At 41.9% G+C, this 18,696-nt stretch overlaps 1 protein-coding gene across 1 annotated transcript in view; it reads left to right on the top strand.

Annotated features, from left to right (window-relative positions):
* Positions 1-5,753: 5,753 nt before the first annotated feature.
* The window catches only part of KCTD8 (potassium channel tetramerization domain containing 8), a 94,825-nt gene continuing 81,882 nt past the window's right edge, over positions 5,754-18,696 (top strand). The window contains exon 1 of the mRNA XM_009474219.2: positions 5,754-6,636. Coding sequence (XP_009472494.2) covers positions 5,793-6,636 — 844 coding nt within the window. The 5' untranslated portion in view covers positions 5,754-5,792. The remainder of the gene's footprint in view (positions 6,637-18,696) is intronic.

Below are 18,696 nucleotides of genomic sequence, written 5' to 3'. Positions count from 1 at the left end.
AGGAAAAAATAGTACATTCAAATGCTAAATACAGCCTACACTGAGAAAAGTGAGAAAAATATCATTGTCATACTCGGGATACGCTTGCATTAACTGTTCAGGCTATTCGGCCTAATTAACAGCAAGCTAACAGATTCTTGCTAAGGGGGTGTTTATATGTGGAATATGCTAAATGTAGAGTTTGCTATATCGAAGTTAGAATTTAGTTAGATTTAGATTAGTGTAAATTCACATAGAAGACACATTTCTGCTCTGAAAAGGATCTATGAGCCTAAGTACTTTGGGAATGCTAATTGTTTATCTTAATGATGAAAAGGAAATTGTGCATTCTTCATGGAACAAATCCAATAACATAAAATATCAAATTGTTCTCATGTATGTTTGGATAAAATAATGTAATTGAAATATTTTAATGAAGCTAGAATGGCTTATAATTCCTGGGGTTGTTCTTTCTTTTGGTTTTGCTTTGGTATTGTAGCATAGTGTAGGGAATACTCCAAACAGCTACAGGATGAAAGAACAGGCTTTATTTTAACTTTCATAAATGACTCTGGACCCAAAGAACTCATCAGGTAAAGCTAATGCAGCTGTTGCTGTGAATAATTAAAACAAATCACTTCAGCCGCAGCGTGACGGAGCTGACTTCACAGTGGTAACCTCTGTAAATACTGTCAGAAAACAGATACATTAGCTATTAGTGACTGAAACGTCCAGTCCTTGGGAAGCAAAACTTGGTAAATTATTTCTTGATTAACCTGAGTGACAAAACTTCTCACTAAACCTTTTTTTCCCAAAAATGCATCATCTTTGAAACCTTCGTAACTACTTGCTATGTTTCAAATGCAACTTAAATTAGAGCAATGAATTACTATGGACTGTAAAGAAGAAAGTTCCCACATTCTCAGAATCAAGGATGCAGACTAATTTCTTCTGATTTCAGTCCCAGCAGTGCAACTAAATAATCTATAGTGCTAATCTAAATGTATGCAATATTGTTTAGGTCCTGAATGTACAAATTCCCACAACACTAACTTTACACGTAGGAGTGCTTCCATTTAACTCCGAGAATTAATTACATAAATAAAAACATTTCTAAATTCTTGTAGGACAAAGTCCCAATCATTTTGAAATAATGCAATGTTACACATAAATACCTTTAAGGTTGAAAAAAGATTAATCTTGGGACGAGGAGGAAAATGTGGTATGGAGAAGAGCTACTAAAGAACAAATGAAACATATGCATTGAAATGACCACTTTTAGGTGGATGGAAAATGGACAAGCTCAGAGTCTTTAGAAAAGCCATTTCTTTGGAATGATGCTTTGTTGCCAACAGAGAATAAGATGTAAAGGAACAAGTAAGATCTAAGAATTCTTAACAGGAAAATATTAATAACTGGGAAAATGACAGAAATGACAACCAAAAGGAAGAGAGAATTATGAAAGTGGCCAAGGCTTTTAGGGCTTACTGAGCCAGAGTACAGCAGTGTTAGAAATATGATTCTGCTGGCAGTTTGTCACACTCATGTCTACAATTTTAATGTCATTTTTTGGGCTGATGACTTTTTGAAAGACAACATAATCATCTTAAATGCTTATTAGGTGATTTCTGTAATTATTGCAGACCCGCTCATAGTAATCATCTGGAACTTTTTCTGCATGATGAACTACTCTTCCTGCCTGATCCTGCAATTCAGGACTAAGGAACAATTCCCTTTGACTTCATTGGGAGTCTGCCAGAAGAATCTTCTCCTTACTAAAAAAGTTCACCTAATTTATTCCCTTGCCGGGATTACAGAATTTTCATCATTCTCTCTCTAAGAACCTACAATTAAATGTCCAATTTCAGTGTTTGTTCTTCTCCTGCACATTATCCTCTAATTTGTTGTTCATTTTCAGTAGGGAAATAAGATGTATTTTACAATTCAATTTGAAAAGTGGTTATGCATCCTTCATTTCATGTTATTCAATGATAATAAGACTGTAATGGCAGGAATCACCTTGGATTGTATTAGTGAACACTTTTTTTTTTTTAAAGCAATGCTGAATTATGTCTTTAAAACAAGTCTCTTGTGAAGGAAACTCTGACTTCCATCTCTCTCCTTCTCAGAAACCCTAAATGTTTTATTTAACAGTTTTTACCAAGTACAGTTTCACAAGAGATTACTGAAACATTTTTAAAATGTAAAAAAGTTGTCTTTTGCCAGGTGTGTCAGTTCAAAACCTGACTGAGCAATAAGCCAAGTAAAGGTATTAATTCCTGGTATCCTAATTTCCATTTCAGAACTGGACAGTCTGAGCAGCAGTAAATGCATACTTTTATCTACATGAATTTTTCATGAGGATGACCTACTTGATCTACATGATGTGGTCTGGATGATCTTCCTGACACTCCTTTCTTTCGTTTCCCCCTCTCTCAGCATGATCTTCTCAGATAAATCTAGATTTATCATGTAGCCTGGTCAGACCAGCATACTGAATGACTCCAGGGCAGGAAGGACTACAGTGAAAAGAAGTTTTTTTGCTGAGGAACATGTCCTGCCTGTGCCCCTCCAGGCTGCTTTCCAAGAGGGTGGTGGTGTTGCCTGCTGCTTGTACCAGTATGCCTACCTAAGGGAATCTCCAGAAGAAATTCTCCCTTACATGAAGTCTTCAGCCCTATCTCAAAACACTCCCACAGGTAAGGAAACAGATCATGGCAGATTTTCACCTGCACTTTTTTCACCTGCTTTAAGCATCAGAAACCCTCACATATCTGAAGCTTAAGGATATTTACCTATGTACTTGCAGATTTACTTGTTTCCATTGTACTGGCCTCAGACTTCACTGAAATGGCAGTGCAGGATGCTGTTGCACTGCACATAATATAAGTGTGTAAGAAGATGCTTCTTACCCCACAGAGCACAAATATATTCTCTCTGCCTGTTCTCATGAAAAACTACCTTTGGAGTTTATGAGTTTTTTTCATCAACTCAAACAAAGACATTGTTCTGCCTAGCATATACTTATTCACAGAGGAAACCATGAGCTGACCAAATAATAGGCAGCATACAGGAGCTTAATACAGAAGTGACTGCAAGCATTTGGTATAAGGATTTTTCAAGTGCTTCAGGCAGTGGCTGTTGAGCCTAGAAAGAATGAAGCACTGATTCTCCCTTCTTTCCCTGATAATCCTTAGAAGAAATTTCTTTTTTCCCTAAGTAATATGTTAACATTTATTTTATGCATGACTTCAACGCAACCTGCCAAACTTGGGCAATCCTATGTGGTAAATGATCTCACTCTAACATTTGTCAAGCTACAAATTCTTAGATTACATATCCTTACGAACACAAGTGACCAGAGAGAAGGTTTAAGATAGAGTTCTGCTGTAGCCATGGGCTTCTGGAGAAGAGAAAGAAATGCAGTTGTCCCCTTGCTAATGGTGCTGCACTGGCTATGGCAGTAGCTCAGTGCTGTTCATCGGTGCGATGCTGCAGTGTCACAGCCATGCAGTGCTCTGGCACGAGTTGTCCTAGACACGGGAAAACTATTATTCCGTATTACACAGAAGAGGGTGGATGTGAAATGTGTCCTCCTGGAAATCAGCAGAAATATTTCAGCTGAATCCTCAGGAGAAACAATATCCCCTACAGGCAAGAACACAACAATGTCTCCTCTCGTGCCTTAAGGATTTGAACCTAAAGAAACATATGACAAAATGGTCAATAAACAACGATGGCCTGCTTTCTTGGTGCCCATCAGTTCGAATGATTTTTCTGACCTTTAAGAGCATTTCAAACAAAATAACCAAGGAAAGAGAGAGAATTTTACTTCGTTTCTTACAGTCATCCCCATTTTCAAAACTATTAATTGGTTTCAGTAAGTGGTCAAGAAGGGGCACTGCAGAAGTCTTTCCTGCACATTTGTTCTCTGTTACAAGCCCTTTCATTCTCACATAATTCTTATGTTTGAAGCACAGCATATCTAGTTTTCTAGGAGTCTTTACTCAGTCTTTCCAACACTCCCAACCCAATGGGTGAGTGGTAGATGTGCCTCCCCTAGCATTAGCCATGTAAGAGCTAGGAGTTCTCTCTAAACACAGATTTAGGGTTTTGTCTGTAGCAAATGGAGGGAAGAAGGTAGCACCATAGACTGATTCATCCCACCTTGAAAAAGGTATCTAAGAGAGGTGGGATGCAGTGCTGTAGAGACATCTATGTTACTGCTTTAAAAGTGAGAAGTCTACACGAGTAGTTTAAAGAACGAGACTAAGCTTTGGATGACTGGTCATCTTGAACACCACACACTAGTGAGGAGGTAACAGACTGCAACTGTATCCACCTGCAAACTGATGACTTTTACCCCAGGCCTGAACTGACCCTTCTTAAATGAAGAACAAGTTGGGCTCCTGCCTCTATGTGGACCAATTAAGGGTTGAAACCTTAACTTTTAAAGGATTATAAAAACTAAAACTGAAGTGTTCCCATGCATGAACCACTCAGTACCACAGAGTCACACTTAGATCCAGTACTGGTAGTCAGAGAAATGCAGTCAGGTTTAGGCCTCAGTTTTTACTGGCAAAAGCAATCGTACATCTCTCATCCAACACATGGGCACAGGTCTGTGCTCTAATACATTCCAGCAGCACAGTCTGAAAGTACATGCATCAGAAATCTGGATGCAGGTGAGTTGTGGCTCTGGCTAAAAACAAATAAATAAAAATTTAAAAATCTACTGCTTAAATGGAGTACAAATTTAGCTGCTTCACAGCCAAGAATCCAGCCGCTAATGTGTTCAAAATCAAAATCTGCATCTGGCACCTGGATACTAATGGCAGCTGACTTTCTTTTCTGCTCTGAATCACCCCAATTCCATTGTCAAGCTAGAAAGCACGTTAAGCTTCTCTGAAAATCAAGATCCCAGTGTGCTGTGCCCCAGCGAAGCAGCAGGATACCAAATACAGCATTTGTGTCCCACCAGGGCCTGTTAGATTTGTACCACCAGCACAGCTGAGCACTGGTTTCTTTTGCGCCCTCAATTAAATCCCCCCCTTCCCTCATGGTAAAGGCATGCTGATATAGGGAAGATGGTGAAAATGCTATCACATGCATCCTGCTGGATGCTACTTTTGGAAGGACAACCATCATTCCAACATTCTGCAAGTGCTGACCGGAGTGACAGTATAAGGGAGGCAGGGGGATTTGGGGGAGGCTGGTTGTTTTTTCTTTTTTTTTTTTTTTTTGGGGGGGGGAATAAAAAAATCCAAAGCGAACCAAAAAAGCCACCCAGCCGAGGGGAGGAGTCGGGGTAGGGGCTTGGCTCTTCCCTGGGCCGAGCCTGGCAGCGCGGCAGCGCTGTGCCAAGTGGCAGCCGGCTCTGGCGGCCGCTCGGCCTTGAGGCCACCGCGGCCGCGGACCCCCGCGCCCCACGCCGCCGCCGGCGGGCGGAGCGCACGGCCGGGCGAGGCGGGGCAGGGGCAGCGGTGGGGTCGGGTCGGGTCGCTGCGGGCCGGGCCAGCCCAGCCCAGCCGAGCCCACAGCCCGTCCCGTCCCGCCGCCGGGGCAGCGAGGGGGCGCCGCGGGGCAGGTGAGGGCCGGCGCCGCGCCCCGGGGCCGTGCCGCCCGCCGCCGTGCCGGAGGGCGGCGGGAGCAGCGGCTCCGTCCAGGCGCTTCCGGGCGCGCCGGGCGGCGGGGGAAGGAGGAGGAGGAGGAGGAGAAGAAGAAGGAGGGGTAGGGTGGGTGGAGGGGAGGGAGGGAGGGAGGCCGCCTTTTTTAGGAGGGAGACCCTCCTTCGCGGCCGCCCGCTCGCAGCCATGGCTTTGAAGGAGGCGGGCGGCAGCATCCTGCCCATCAGCGACATGGTGTCGGGGCCGTCGGGCTCGCCGTTCCCCGAGGTGGTGGAGCTGAACGTGGGGGGCCAGGTGTACGTGACGAGGCACTCCACGCTGCTCAGCGTCCCGGACAGCACGCTGGCCACCATGTTCTCCCCCTGCCGGGGCGGCCCGGCGGCGGCCCGCCAGCTGCCCAGGGACAGCCGGGCGCGCTTCTTCATCGACCGCGACGGCTTCCTCTTCAGGTACGTGCTGGATTACCTGCGGGACAAGCAGCTGGCGCTGCCCGAGCACTTCCCCGAGAAGGAGCGGCTCCTGCGGGAGGCCGAGTACTTCCAGCTGGGCGACCTGGTGAAGCTGCTCTCGCCCAAGGTCACCAAGCAGAGCTCGCTCAACGACGAGGGCTGCCAGAGCGACCTGGAGGACAGCAACTCGCAGGGCAGCAGCGACCGGCTGCAGCGGGCGGCGCTGGACAAGCGCTCGGGCTTCCTCACCGTGGGCTACCGCGGCTCCTACACCACGGTGCGGGACAACCAGGCGGACGCCAAGTTCCGCCGCGTCGCCCGCATCATGGTGTGCGGCAGGATCGCCCTGGCCAAGGAGGTCTTCGGCGAGACCCTCAACGAGAGCCGCGACCCCGACCGCCCCCCCGAGAAGTACACCTCCCGCTTCTACCTCAAATTCACCTACCTGGAGCAAGCCTTCGACCGGCTCTCCGAGGCGGGCTTCCACATGGTGGCTTGCAACTCCACCGGCACCGCCGCCTTCATCAACCAGTACAGGGACGACAAGATCTGGAGCAGCTACACCGAGTACATCTTCTTCAGTAAGTGCTGCCCGCGCCCCTGCCGCCCCCCCGGCCCCGGGGGGTGCATGGCGGTGTGCACTTAAAAGTACATCTGCACCCCCGCACTCCAACCCTCGCTGTCCCAAAGCAACATGTAGCTCGAGAGAAATTGGGGCTGCCCCCTTCCCCCCCTCATTCGGCGCTGTCACCGCCACAGTTCACATTTTATTTTGTGCATTGGGGAGGCGGGACGGGGCTGCCTAGTGCCCCGTCCGGAGCGCGGCGAGGGAGCAGCTCCCCCCTCTCCCTGGAGCGATCGGGGCTGCTCCCACCTTTTGGTGCCGAGCGTGCCGCGGGGAGAACCAGCCCCCCCGCACCGCCTGCCCCGTGTCGGGGTCTCCCGGGGGGCGTCGCGCCGGTGCCGGAGCGGGGGGCTGCGGCGGCGGGGGGGGTCCCAGCCCCGCTGGCCGGGCGGGGGGAGCGGGCGCGGTGCGGGCGCAGCGCTGGCTCCGGCGCGGAGGGTTGCGGCGCTCCCTCCCAGCGAGGCGGTGCAGGGATTGCAACGGCGGAGCCCCGAGCAAGGAAGGGTTTTAATATTTTATCGCTGCGTTTCCTTCCCAAGTGAGCGCACTGCGCCTGGGCACGGTCTCCCTGAGGGAAGGGGCAGCGAAGGCACAGCCAACTTCCCGAGGAGCAAGAAAGACTCTGGCTCCAAGGGAAAAAAAAATGGAAAAAAAGAAAATAAACCACTCTGTAGCCAGTACAGAGCTCCTAAGCAGCTCCACTAGTTGTCTGTGGGTAGCCTTAAAGGTTTCAGGTCACTTGCAAATAGGAAAATTGAGAGATGAAGAATGAGTTTCAGTCTGGTAAAGTATGAAGTGCTATGTAGGGCGCTGGCTGGGCAGTGGTTTTGGGTAATGAAACCGCAGCTGGATGGAGAACACCAGCCCATGGCAGAGACTTGTCTTTGAAAGGCAGAGGCAGCCTTAAACCTTACTGATGGGTTTGAGAGTCGAGTAAGGCTGTGGAAGAGAGGTGTTCTCCATTCATTTCTCTCTTCTCCTGCCTCTGCATGGTCTCACACTCCCTGAGTGCAAGAGGGATGCTTTGGTAGAGCATCTGCCTGCCTCTGTGGTGAGGTGGGAGATGCAGCCTCCAACTAACTTCACCAGCAGGGCAGCTAAACAGAAGCAACCTGTTCTGTGTGCAAAACTGGACCTAGGCACGGTATTTAATAGAGGAGGGAAATGTGAATGGTTTTCTTCTCAGAGGAGAAATTCATTAAATAGTTTACATTGCTGGATATTATATAGGTGGTGACCACCCTTTGCTGAGCAGACTTAAGTACTTCAAATCAATCTTCAAAACTATATTAAAACAGTTTTTGAAGATTCATTGCATAACCTATCGCTGGTCATATTTCATTTTAGGATGTGTAAAAACTGAGCTGTAGAGGAGGTTTACATTCTTCTGTGTGGACTTTGTCAAGTATTTTACATGATTATTAAATCTCCTTTCAGAGAAAAATGGATGTACTGAATTTCAAAATAGTAGAAATTGCTTATTGTTATTACCAAGACTATGAAATAGCCTGTTCTGCTCAGAAACAGATTTTTAGGTGCATAATTATTTGTGTGCATTTGTGATGCTCATAATGTTTTGGATATTTTTATTGTGTGTGTTATGATGAGGTTGCTGTATAGAACAGTGCTCTAATTCAGATCAGTGTTCCAAATTAATCCCTGGTGTAATACCACTGATTTACGTGGAATGATGCCAGGGATGAATTGGATGTTGTACATCATTTTTGTTTTGATTTTTAGTCTTCCAGCTTACAATGTTATGAAAAGTGAAACAGTTAGTTAATTACTTAAATTGATACAGTTAACTGAAAATTTATGGTTTTCCCTAATGTTTTTGTGTGTGTGTTTATTTTTTTACTTCTGAGTGCAAAAAATGGCTGAGAGAAAAGTACGCTGAAAAGATGAGCAGATTTTCATTTTGGTTGCTTGTTATGCATTCAGCAACCTTTTTGTTTAACAATTTTATACATTTTTGTATGATTAGACAGATTTTTCTGAAATATAGCAACATGGAGACAAAACTTTTAAAATTACCAAAATGGGAAGAGAAACAAGCAAAACACAATGCCTGAAGTAATTCTTTAGGTTTGTTGTTTTTGGTTTTTGGGGTTTTTTTTGGGTTTTTGGGTTGTTTTTTTTTTTAAACTGACTAAATGTCCGATTGGTGGAGACTGTTGATAAAACAATACTTTATTATTATTATTAAATGCTCTGGATGGATTGGATGCTTGCTGTTGCTTTGCTGGACTGCTGCACAAGAATCCATGAAAGCGAGAGGAAACCTTGGAAGCCTTAGAGCTCTGCACCAGGGGTGAGAAGAGTGGTCAGGGTTACTGGCTGTAGGATCTCCAACAGCATTTGCCAGGACCATATTCCTTCCTCACTCACAAACAGAGCTTAATACATGAAGAGAAGAGCAGTCATTCTTCAATTTATTCCTTGCTGCATGTCCCCATGGACCCCAGAAAGGAGGCACTTTTGGTTGCGAGGTTGCTGATTTCAAGAGCTCTCTTGGACAATGTCCAACCCTGGGCTGTGCCTTACAGACAAAAATATAAAGGCAAAAAAGTTTGGGGAGCCTATTCTGGTTTTAGCCAGTGTCTGAGACTTAATTTGGTGCTAGTGGAGAAGAAACCTATTTTTATGTTCCAGTGGAAAAAGCCCTACTTGCATTTGCACTTGCTATTCACAGCATGAGCATCTGCAACCAGCAACTGTATTAATTGTTGGTCTGTAACTCTATAGCAGCCACACAAACTTCTCTTTCACCATTTCTCCTGAGCACTTGTGGACAAATCTGTTTTCTAGTTAGGTAGATAGCAAAGCAATTGGAAAAATATATAAGGATATATACGTTCTGCCCTTTTCCTTAGGTCATGAGTAGCTGAATGAGTTTCTCACTGAGAGCTACTAAGGAATGTTTGAAAGCCAAAGGTGGCCTTTAATCTATGGTTTGTGGAACAGATTTCAGGTCTGTTTCTAGTATCTCAAACTTCAGTAGGTATTTTGAGTTGAAATGACCACCTATCCCTTTTTAAAAAGTTAAAATTATATTTTCTTAAACATTACTGCAGATGAAATTCACCTTGGATACTACACATACATTTACTTAATTTATGGATATCTTAATATTTAGGGATGGATTAGTTGTTGCAGACTAATTCTGATTGAAGAACCAGAGGTTGTTTGAAACTGCTTACCAGGAAATAATGCTTCAGCCTTTGGCAACATGTCCTGACAAGTACAGAGACTTAGTATGCATAATTCCTATTAAAAAAATGAGGTTCTTTGCTCCCAGTGGTGTGCAAGCTGTAATGTATGTAATGACAGCTTCATTTGTCTATGAAATTATAACATGGCCAGAATTTAACTTGCACCTTGCATTGGCGGCTTAGTTCTGACAAGTGCTCACAGATCTGTTCCATGTGTCTATTACAAATCCTATCTCTTAATGGTCAGTAAAAGGAGTAACTTTTTATGTGGTATTGAAAAGGCTCTACCAGAGTGTACCACAAACTTTTCCCTTTTTATTCCTGGTAGCTTGGCTCCGTGCCTGAAGGCTAACAGGGATCTCTAAGCTATTGAAGCTCTCACCTTAGCACGTGTGAGGGTGACTTGAGTCAGTTAATGTGACATGAAATGCATATGCAATTTAGGAAGGAGGCTCAAACTCTTTTGCTGCTTAGTTTCAGGATGCCATAGAGGACCACTGATTAATTACCTGTTGGTGCACAATAGGTGATGGCCTTCTCAAGTTGCTTCTAGTTGGTGACAAGATACTAGAAGTAACGAGGCCTTGCTTCACGTGGCTGTAGGTAACACAACAGACTTTCTGTTAGCTGGTCTCTTTGTGAGGAAAGGGTGTGATTTACATTTTTAAGCTTTTGTCTTTTTTTTTTGTGGTTCACTGTATCTCTCAGTACTGTTGTGTAATGCAGAATTGCCTGTGCATGCTATTACTGTTTTTTTTCTTCTGTAGAATGTAATTGGTCTTAATGGATTTTACAGTTAACATCTGCTATGCAATCTGACTTACGAGTGTTGAGAGCATCGTGCTCAGCTGGAAACTTTCTGTGCTGAACTGACATGTTTATTGTAAGAAGAATGCAGTAATATTTCACGAAAAAAAACTTTGACGTGTATTCTGTTTTGACACTCCTGTTTCACATGTGACATTTTGTTTCCTTGTGTCCTGTTTTTGTTTGTAACAGGTGACATTTGTGTGAATTTATGGTGCTTATTTTCCACTTGAAGTCATAGCACTCTGAGATTACATTGGTTGCTGTGGAAATTGCCATAAACAAGTAATAATAATTTCATAATCAATGGGGAATAAGCAGTTGGAAGCAATGAACTTTTAGGAAACAATATGGTATTTTGAAAAAAAAACTACAAACAACAACAAAACCAAACCCAACCCCCCAACAGCAACAAAAAACCCCAACTCCAATGCTTGTGTATTTGCAATAAAAAGGAGAAAACAGAAGGTGACACTTGAAACATGGGGAACAAACATATACATAAAATACTTCGAGATGTTAATTGCTCTGTGAACACCAAATCCAGTTCAACATCCCACCAGGATGGCGAGGGGATGGCGGGTCGGCAGATAACCCTGTACTGCTTTTCTGAGGGCAGAGTGGTATGAGAGCCATCCTGCAGGTGGTTTCTGTGGTCATGCTAAGCTGCTCTCCATCCATCGCTGCTTCTGTGGTGGAGTTTTTGCTACGTGGAGTGTGTCTGTGCTATTTTATATGGAACAAATACATCTGAAACTTGCTAGGCTGAGAAGAGAAAGGAGATCAAGACAAAAGTAAAATAAAGATATTGCTGCTTTGTGGAATGTTAAGGTGAAGTTGGACAGTTTACTTTGAGCCTGAACCAGAGCCTCAAAGATTAGAGTACAAATTTTTGGTGGTACAGGAAGACATGAAGGATTAAATCAGTATCACAAGCACAATGCAGAAAAGCTTCAGATTTCTGACAGTATCAAGATCTAGGAATGTTGTTTCTGGTAGGACTATTGAGCAACGCCCTTTAAAGAGAGATTCTGTAGGTAGTCCTGTGACTTTGGGAAACTGACATAAAACTTCAGGATATTCTGCCTTATGATTCAAGCTCAACTCTAATACAGTTTAAAAATAAATAAATAATAGACTACTCTTTATCTTGTCATTCTTCCAAAATATATATCCCTGAATGTAAAAGGATGAATCAAAGTATGCAGTCATAAATTACTAATATGAGAATATCTTTCTTATGCCACCACTTGACATAATGTGTGATAATCTAGACTACTGAAACTGGTATTCTGATTTTAGTCATCATTTCAACCAAAAGACTCTATTTGAGAATGATTTGAAAACGTGAGATTAAAAAGAAGTTTGAACAAATAAATAATGAAAAGAACCCGTGTTCCTCTACAGCTGGCGTTAAGACACGGCTGCAGTAGAAAAGTATGCCAGGAACCTTTTGATTCTTCTTATGCTTCAATAGAAATACGCAAGACTCAATACAATGATTTGTGATTAGAGTTTAATCATTATATGCAATTTCTGCTCTTATTACAATAAAATTATATTTTTAAGTACTGTAGAGCCAGTTTAATATTTGGAGCTAAGGACTGGAACTGCTGTGCAGTATTTTAAAAGTAAAATTAGAGATTAACTGAGAAAATCAACTCTCCTGGATATTATATACCAGGATCAATACTAGATAAGCAATAAGTACCTTGATGCAAGCAGCTCTTATTTCTGATGTTGGGAAATGGAAACACACTGGGTTTGATATTATCCCAGACTTGTACTTCTTGTGGACTACGTGGGAACAAAGTAACAGCGTTGGAGAAGCTGACTTTGCTGGATCTGTAATATTTTGCAGGAAAACTGCTTCTTTGTGTCAGATCACATCATACATTTTCAAGGTTTTATGACAGTAGTTGGAGGGAAATGTTTACTTTTCCACAGTAGGATAAGCAAATAATATTTTATTTTTTCTTTATTGTCAATACTAACTTCCAGTTATCTACTGTTCAAGCACAGAATTTATGTATACAAAAGTTTTCCATATAATATTGTTCCAGGTACATGATTTAAAATTAAAACATTACTGCTAATAAAATATATTTTGCAATATATTTGCTTTCTCAGTATGATATGGCTGGTATTTCTCTGCTGGTTTTCTCCTTTGCAGCAAATACCAAATTTGTTATACTGTGATGAGAATTTGAGGTGCGAACAAAAATTCACTGAGCGTTGCACCAAGAGGGAGTTTATCGATTCTCCCATTATGCTCTTTCTGCCACAGTTCCACCTTTGAACGTAGATCTCCAGAAATGAAAAACTGCTCAGGCAACTCTCGTAGATGTCAAAAGTAATATGCTATGGGAATGAGGAGAGAAGTGGCAGAAAGAAAGGCCCTCTTCTTTGTCCAGCTGAATATCAGCATGGCCTGAACAAAGCAAGTAGAAGTAATTGGTCATGTTTTGGTGTGTTATCAGTTTAAGGGCAAGGTCTTTGGTGAGCCAGATACCTCGATGGGCAAAGAAGAAAAGTGTGTAAGGTGGTGTGCACCCATCTCATGCCTCTGGGGTCCTGGCAGCTCACAGCCAGCTTAGCGTTGCCCTGTGTTGTCTCAGCAAGTAGGCAGATCCTGGGTGTCACTGCAGGAGAAGCGAATATCATGGCCATGCTTTGGACTTCCCTCCTGATTTTCTGTCTCCAGTTTTGGATTACTTTACTGCCAGAGTCATCTAAGAAGTCTGTCACAGAATTAAGTTGACCAAGGTCATGTCTGCAAAGCTTTTCTGCACCATAGACTGATTATTTGGTTGGTGGTTATTTGACTTGGTATAATTGTTGAAAAAAGCTGGAGTCACGGTACCAGCTAATGTCCTAATCTGGCAAGCAGATGTTATTTTTATATCCAAGGATGATTTTATCACAAGATCTTTATTTTTTAAAGCAGGTGGAGTTCTAATGGCACTCTCAAATCGTGGCGCTCTTATAAACTGAGCCACTGGAAGTCCAGTGGAAAATTCTTAAAAAAAATTAACAGGCAAATTTCATTTTGCTTTAGGAAATCAAATGCTTCATGCTGGATTTCCTGGGGAGGTTGTTCACTCCAGCTTGATAAAACGGCATGTTCTTTTTGAGAAGAGGTAATTTATACTCTACTTAAAATTCATATATTGACTAAATGTTAGGAGAAAAAAGTGCTATGTCTAAAATGAAATTATCATTCTCAATAGAGTTTAAGTACTTTTCTTTAAATGTTTTCTATGATCTTTATTTTTTATTTTTAAACCAGTAATGGCCATTGCACATTTAGCTTTTACCTCATATAAATTCAGGATTATTCAGTGAATTTATTCTTTTTCTTTTTTTCTTTGATCTCAATAGGATTAATCATATAAATAGGGACTAACAGTGTGTGAAACTCATGCTCAAGTCCCATTCACAGCTGCAAGACAGACCCTCACTGGGACTGAAGCAGCAAATAGTCTTGGGCTAGTCTTTTACATAAAAGTGGAATTCAAACTACATGGGTGACTATTTGGTGTCATAAGTGTTTCTAGTACACATAATCCTGGCGGGAGGTAAGCAGTGATGTTTTGTAGTTTTCATGGCACTTGTAGAAACTAATGGCATTCCATTTTGGTTGCATTTTATCAGATTGTGGTAACAAAACTTGTCATGTTTGTTATATTTTGACAGTTTAGCTTCAGAAGACATGTTTAAATTAAAGAGTGCATCTTGCTGCAAGGTGTCACTCCATTTATATCATCGCATCTCTAAATATTTTCAGGACTTCACCACACATATGCAAAAATCACGATGTTAATCAGAGTTTCATGTGTCTAGCAACAAGATGAATACAAGCTTTAAAAACATTCATGCAAATATTGTTTCTTCTTTATGGAATGATTTCTATCTTGATACCGTCTTTCCCAAAGTTGCTCAAAACAGGATTCAAAGATAGGGAGCAGTGTATTTACCCATTCTTTGCCCTGTGGGGCCTGTGTGGCCGTAAGCAGCATCGGGATTGCTCTCAGTTACAGCTGGTGCAATGATTCCTTCATCAACATTTTGCAGCTGAGAGTAGCTAGGTCAAAATTTAGTCATCGCTCCTCAGATGCCTGAACCCTATGGCAGGGACTCTGAGCAAAGATGGTACAGAGATAGGGGCCTGACTCTGGGGGACTGCCACTGGCTCCGGGTGGCTGCCACCACCTCTGGGCTGTGTGCATGTCAGGTTTGCTTTGTACTGCTCGAGTCACGTACCCTGTGCCTGACCTGTTTTCTGTTCCAATGACATGCACTTAGTGAATAAAGAAAACTGGAGTGGCTTATAGAATAAAAAATAATAGTGCTTCCTTCTGAAGGGAATACTACAACACTTCTAAAAAAATACTGTGAATAACTCAATCCAGAGACAACAACTCAATCACAAGTGCAAGTACACACGGCAACAGTAACTAATGCATTGACGTAGATACACTGCACATCTCTTTGGGGGGAGAAGGAATGGGCTGAGAAACTTGAGAGAAATCAACATCATCGTTAACTTTTATTAATGAAATTAAATATTCCAGGTCTTCACTTAGCATATGTTCAGTTGCATTATACTTAATACGCACAGAGATGTTCTCTTTGCATTAGCAGAAAGATATGATTCAGAAATGAAATCAGTCAGTATATTTTTTTTATATAAGCAAACAACAATAACCTTCAGATGCATTTTTATCTTTTCTCTCTCATCCTTACTGGGTTTTTCCCTTTAGTAGTATTAACAAATATTCCCAGAGAGAGATGAGTTGGTGCTCAGGGACTCTAGTCACATTTTGTTGTAAACAGTCTCCTGCAACTTACGTTAAAAGTGAAATTGTTTTATATTTTATTGAACGTGGATGCTTGGAGGTTCATGTAAGGATTACAATTATGTCAGTGTATTCCAGGGACATTATTAAAAGTGTACTATCATTCCAAAGGCTTTTTATCAGTGAATATTTTATATATGTCTGAGCTATCTGCGAAGCTCTTTATATTTGTTTAATAATAGGAGGGAAAAAGGCCCAGAATTGCATATGTACATGATTATGTAAATAAATTGTGTGCAAAACAGTTACTTTCATAACCTCTTACTAACAGTTTAATTAAACCAGATTTTTTTTTTCTGTCTGTTACTCAAATCCCCATTAAAACCACCATACTTGCAAAACTTTGAGAGTTACAACAAATGTCTATTTTGTGGATACAGAAGTATTCTCTAATGCTTCTGGTTCTTAATCCAAGGTTCTTTCATTCTCTTTGAAACTCGTGAACGCAAAATAATACGAAAATCAACCACAAAAGGGTTAGAAGGCAGATAAAATAAGTCAGTAAAATAGAGTGCCAACAATTTAATCAGTGTAATGTGCAGATAATACAGTGGGGAAAGACTAAAACCAAACAGAACTTTTTGCTATTTTTTCTTAATGAACACATTTTCTTTCCCTTTCTTCTCACAGTCACCCATTTATAGCCAGTCACTTCTCACTATTGTTCTCTTCAGACAGCTGTTACTATTTCTGTTGTTAATGCTTACTGTGGCTTTTGAGCTGATCTGAAACAAAGCGGAGGCATGGCTACTCTTGCCTTTCCACCTATTTTTGTCTGTTTCCAGTGTTTGGGAATAAAAATATCACTCATTCCATCCTTCTAAAAATACCAATATACAGCCCTATAAAAGTGAGATCAATATTGCTGAAGCTACATGGACTTTGGGGAAAAAAAGAACAAAATAATTCAGCTATTTATGATGCAAGATAGAATTGGACCGTTTTTCAAGTAAGGTTGTGTCTGTTCTCCCTTACTTCCAGAATTTTGGCATCAAATCTCACACCTGCCTTTCTGAGTGGTTTACCCATTCGAAGTACCCCTTCTTCAGAGCAAGAACTGTCAGCATTTGTATGTGTGGATAAGCCTTATCATATTAAAAAGAGTAAACCAAAATTACATAAGGAATATAACTAAGACCACTGTAATTTGCAATCCTGCTTGGAGTTTTTACTTTCCCAGCACTCATAGACTTTAATTTTCCCTGTTAGCAATCCCTCAGAAAGCTGTGCGTATTTACCTGTTTTAGCATTGTCATAGCTCGCAAACATAAATTTCTGATCTTCACACTCTTGGTTTGTCTCTGGGGATGTAATAAATGAATATAACATTTCTAAATGTTATAGACAGAGATAGACAAAGGTCTGCGTGGTTTTGCTCCCCAAAAAGCATCTGGAGTAACAGATAGCAATATCCTTTGGCTTCAAAATAATCCTGTTGTTCTTTAGGATAGAAGGAGCAAACTTTTCAGAATTGTTTCAGTTATTCAGTATGTGATATTTTGAGAACTACTGAAATTTTTGAAGTTTTACCTCATAACCTGCTAATTTTATATCTTCCTATGACTTTTAGCTGTCTAGTAGTCCAGCCACCAGTCATAACAACACTCACATTTTTATTCCTGTCCTTTCAGTGTTTACTTTTTCCACCTGCAGCTGAAGTAGTTTGGTGTCTAAATTGGTGGAATTATGCCCCTAAATAATTGCATCTGTGATCACATTTAATTACAGGAAGAAGAATGTGCTCGTGGTAGAGGAGATTAGGTTAAATGCTGTCTGTCTAATCAGCTCCCTGGTGACTGACTTCTGGCAGTGCTTTCTTCCTAAATCCCGTTGCTGTGGAGGTGATGAATAAAAGCTGTGTGGCCTGTGCAAGTCCGTATCTTCAGAAGATGGTTTTGCTTTTCTGATTTGAGGGGTATGACCTGGACTTAGGAGCAAGGCTGAACGTAGCTCATCCCTGCCAAAAACACGTGGGCCTCATGGTGCCTTTGGGTGGGCCTGGCTTGGCGGGGTCCGTGGCCGGGCAGGGCTATGGGGAGCTAGACACTGGCCCTGCTGGCCCCAGGGGGCTGAAATGGCACCCTGGCAGGGTGTGGGGAGCCCTGGGGCGGGGGGTCAGGGCCAGTACAGCCTGGTGGTGCCCCCTCAGGGGCCTGGCACTGTGGTGGCCACGTCTGCTTCCTGTGAACACCAGCAAATAAGCCAGGAGCTGTGTCCTCCAGGGACTTCTGGCCAGGCACCATAGTCACAGGTCTGTGTCAGGGCCTCAATACCAGGATAATGATTCCAGGTGAGGTCTTTCACACTTTCATGAACTTTTTATAACATAAAATACATGAGAAATAACTCCCTCAGTTATTTTTATATAGGAAAAATAAGGCATTCTTGGTTAAAGACACCAGTAAGGCAAGAGTTGCATCTAACTAATATTTATTTAGTGGCATGGCATAGTGTGTTTCTGTGACCATGCTGCTGAAGGGGAGTAAATTTAATAGTAATCTTCAGTTTAGTAAAGTTAATCTAAATATTCTTTACATTTGGCAGCAAAATATGGAGGGCAAAGAGCACCTGTTCTAAGCAACTGGTAACCTAGAAAAAAACACATAGGAAAAAAAAAATATTTGCTTTTTATACTACATAAAAATGTTTTATTTATAATTAATATTAATGATGTGACTATATGCAAGCCTTTCTATATTGTCACGCTTATGATGCATAAAAGGTATGAAGGAGCTTGGAGGGTTGCTTAGCTGCACTTTCTGAAAACAGTAAAAATATTCTGAAGTTTGAGAAGATGCACTGGTTTTGTTTTTTTTTTTTTAAATTTTTTTAATACATGTTTTTGGAATCAGGGTTGTCTTTTATCATCAACAGTGAGGCTACTAGCAAAAATAGTTATCCTTTTTAATGAACCATATATCAAATCACATTTGAGAATAATATGAGTCTAAAATTGACCTCCAAATCAATGCTTGTGATCTTGAATGTATTTTCAGAAAATCCAGCCAAGTTCAGTAAGAATTTCCATCTGCACTTTGAGTACTGGGCAAGCAGTAGGGATAGTCGAATTTAAATTTAGGCTGCTGGTTTGGAAAATTTAGTTCTTATCGTCTCCGTGACTGGCAATAAACTGCACTT

This window comes from Nipponia nippon, unplaced genomic scaffold, assembly GCF_047370975.1.
Source record: "Nipponia nippon isolate SJK-2023a ecotype South Korea unplaced genomic scaffold, ASM4737097v1 scaffold_6, whole genome shotgun sequence".
Taxonomy (NCBI): domain Eukaryota; kingdom Metazoa; phylum Chordata; class Aves; order Pelecaniformes; family Threskiornithidae; genus Nipponia; species Nipponia nippon.
Note: the sequence above shows the minus strand (reverse complement) of the source record. Positions and strands in the feature narration are given on the sequence as shown.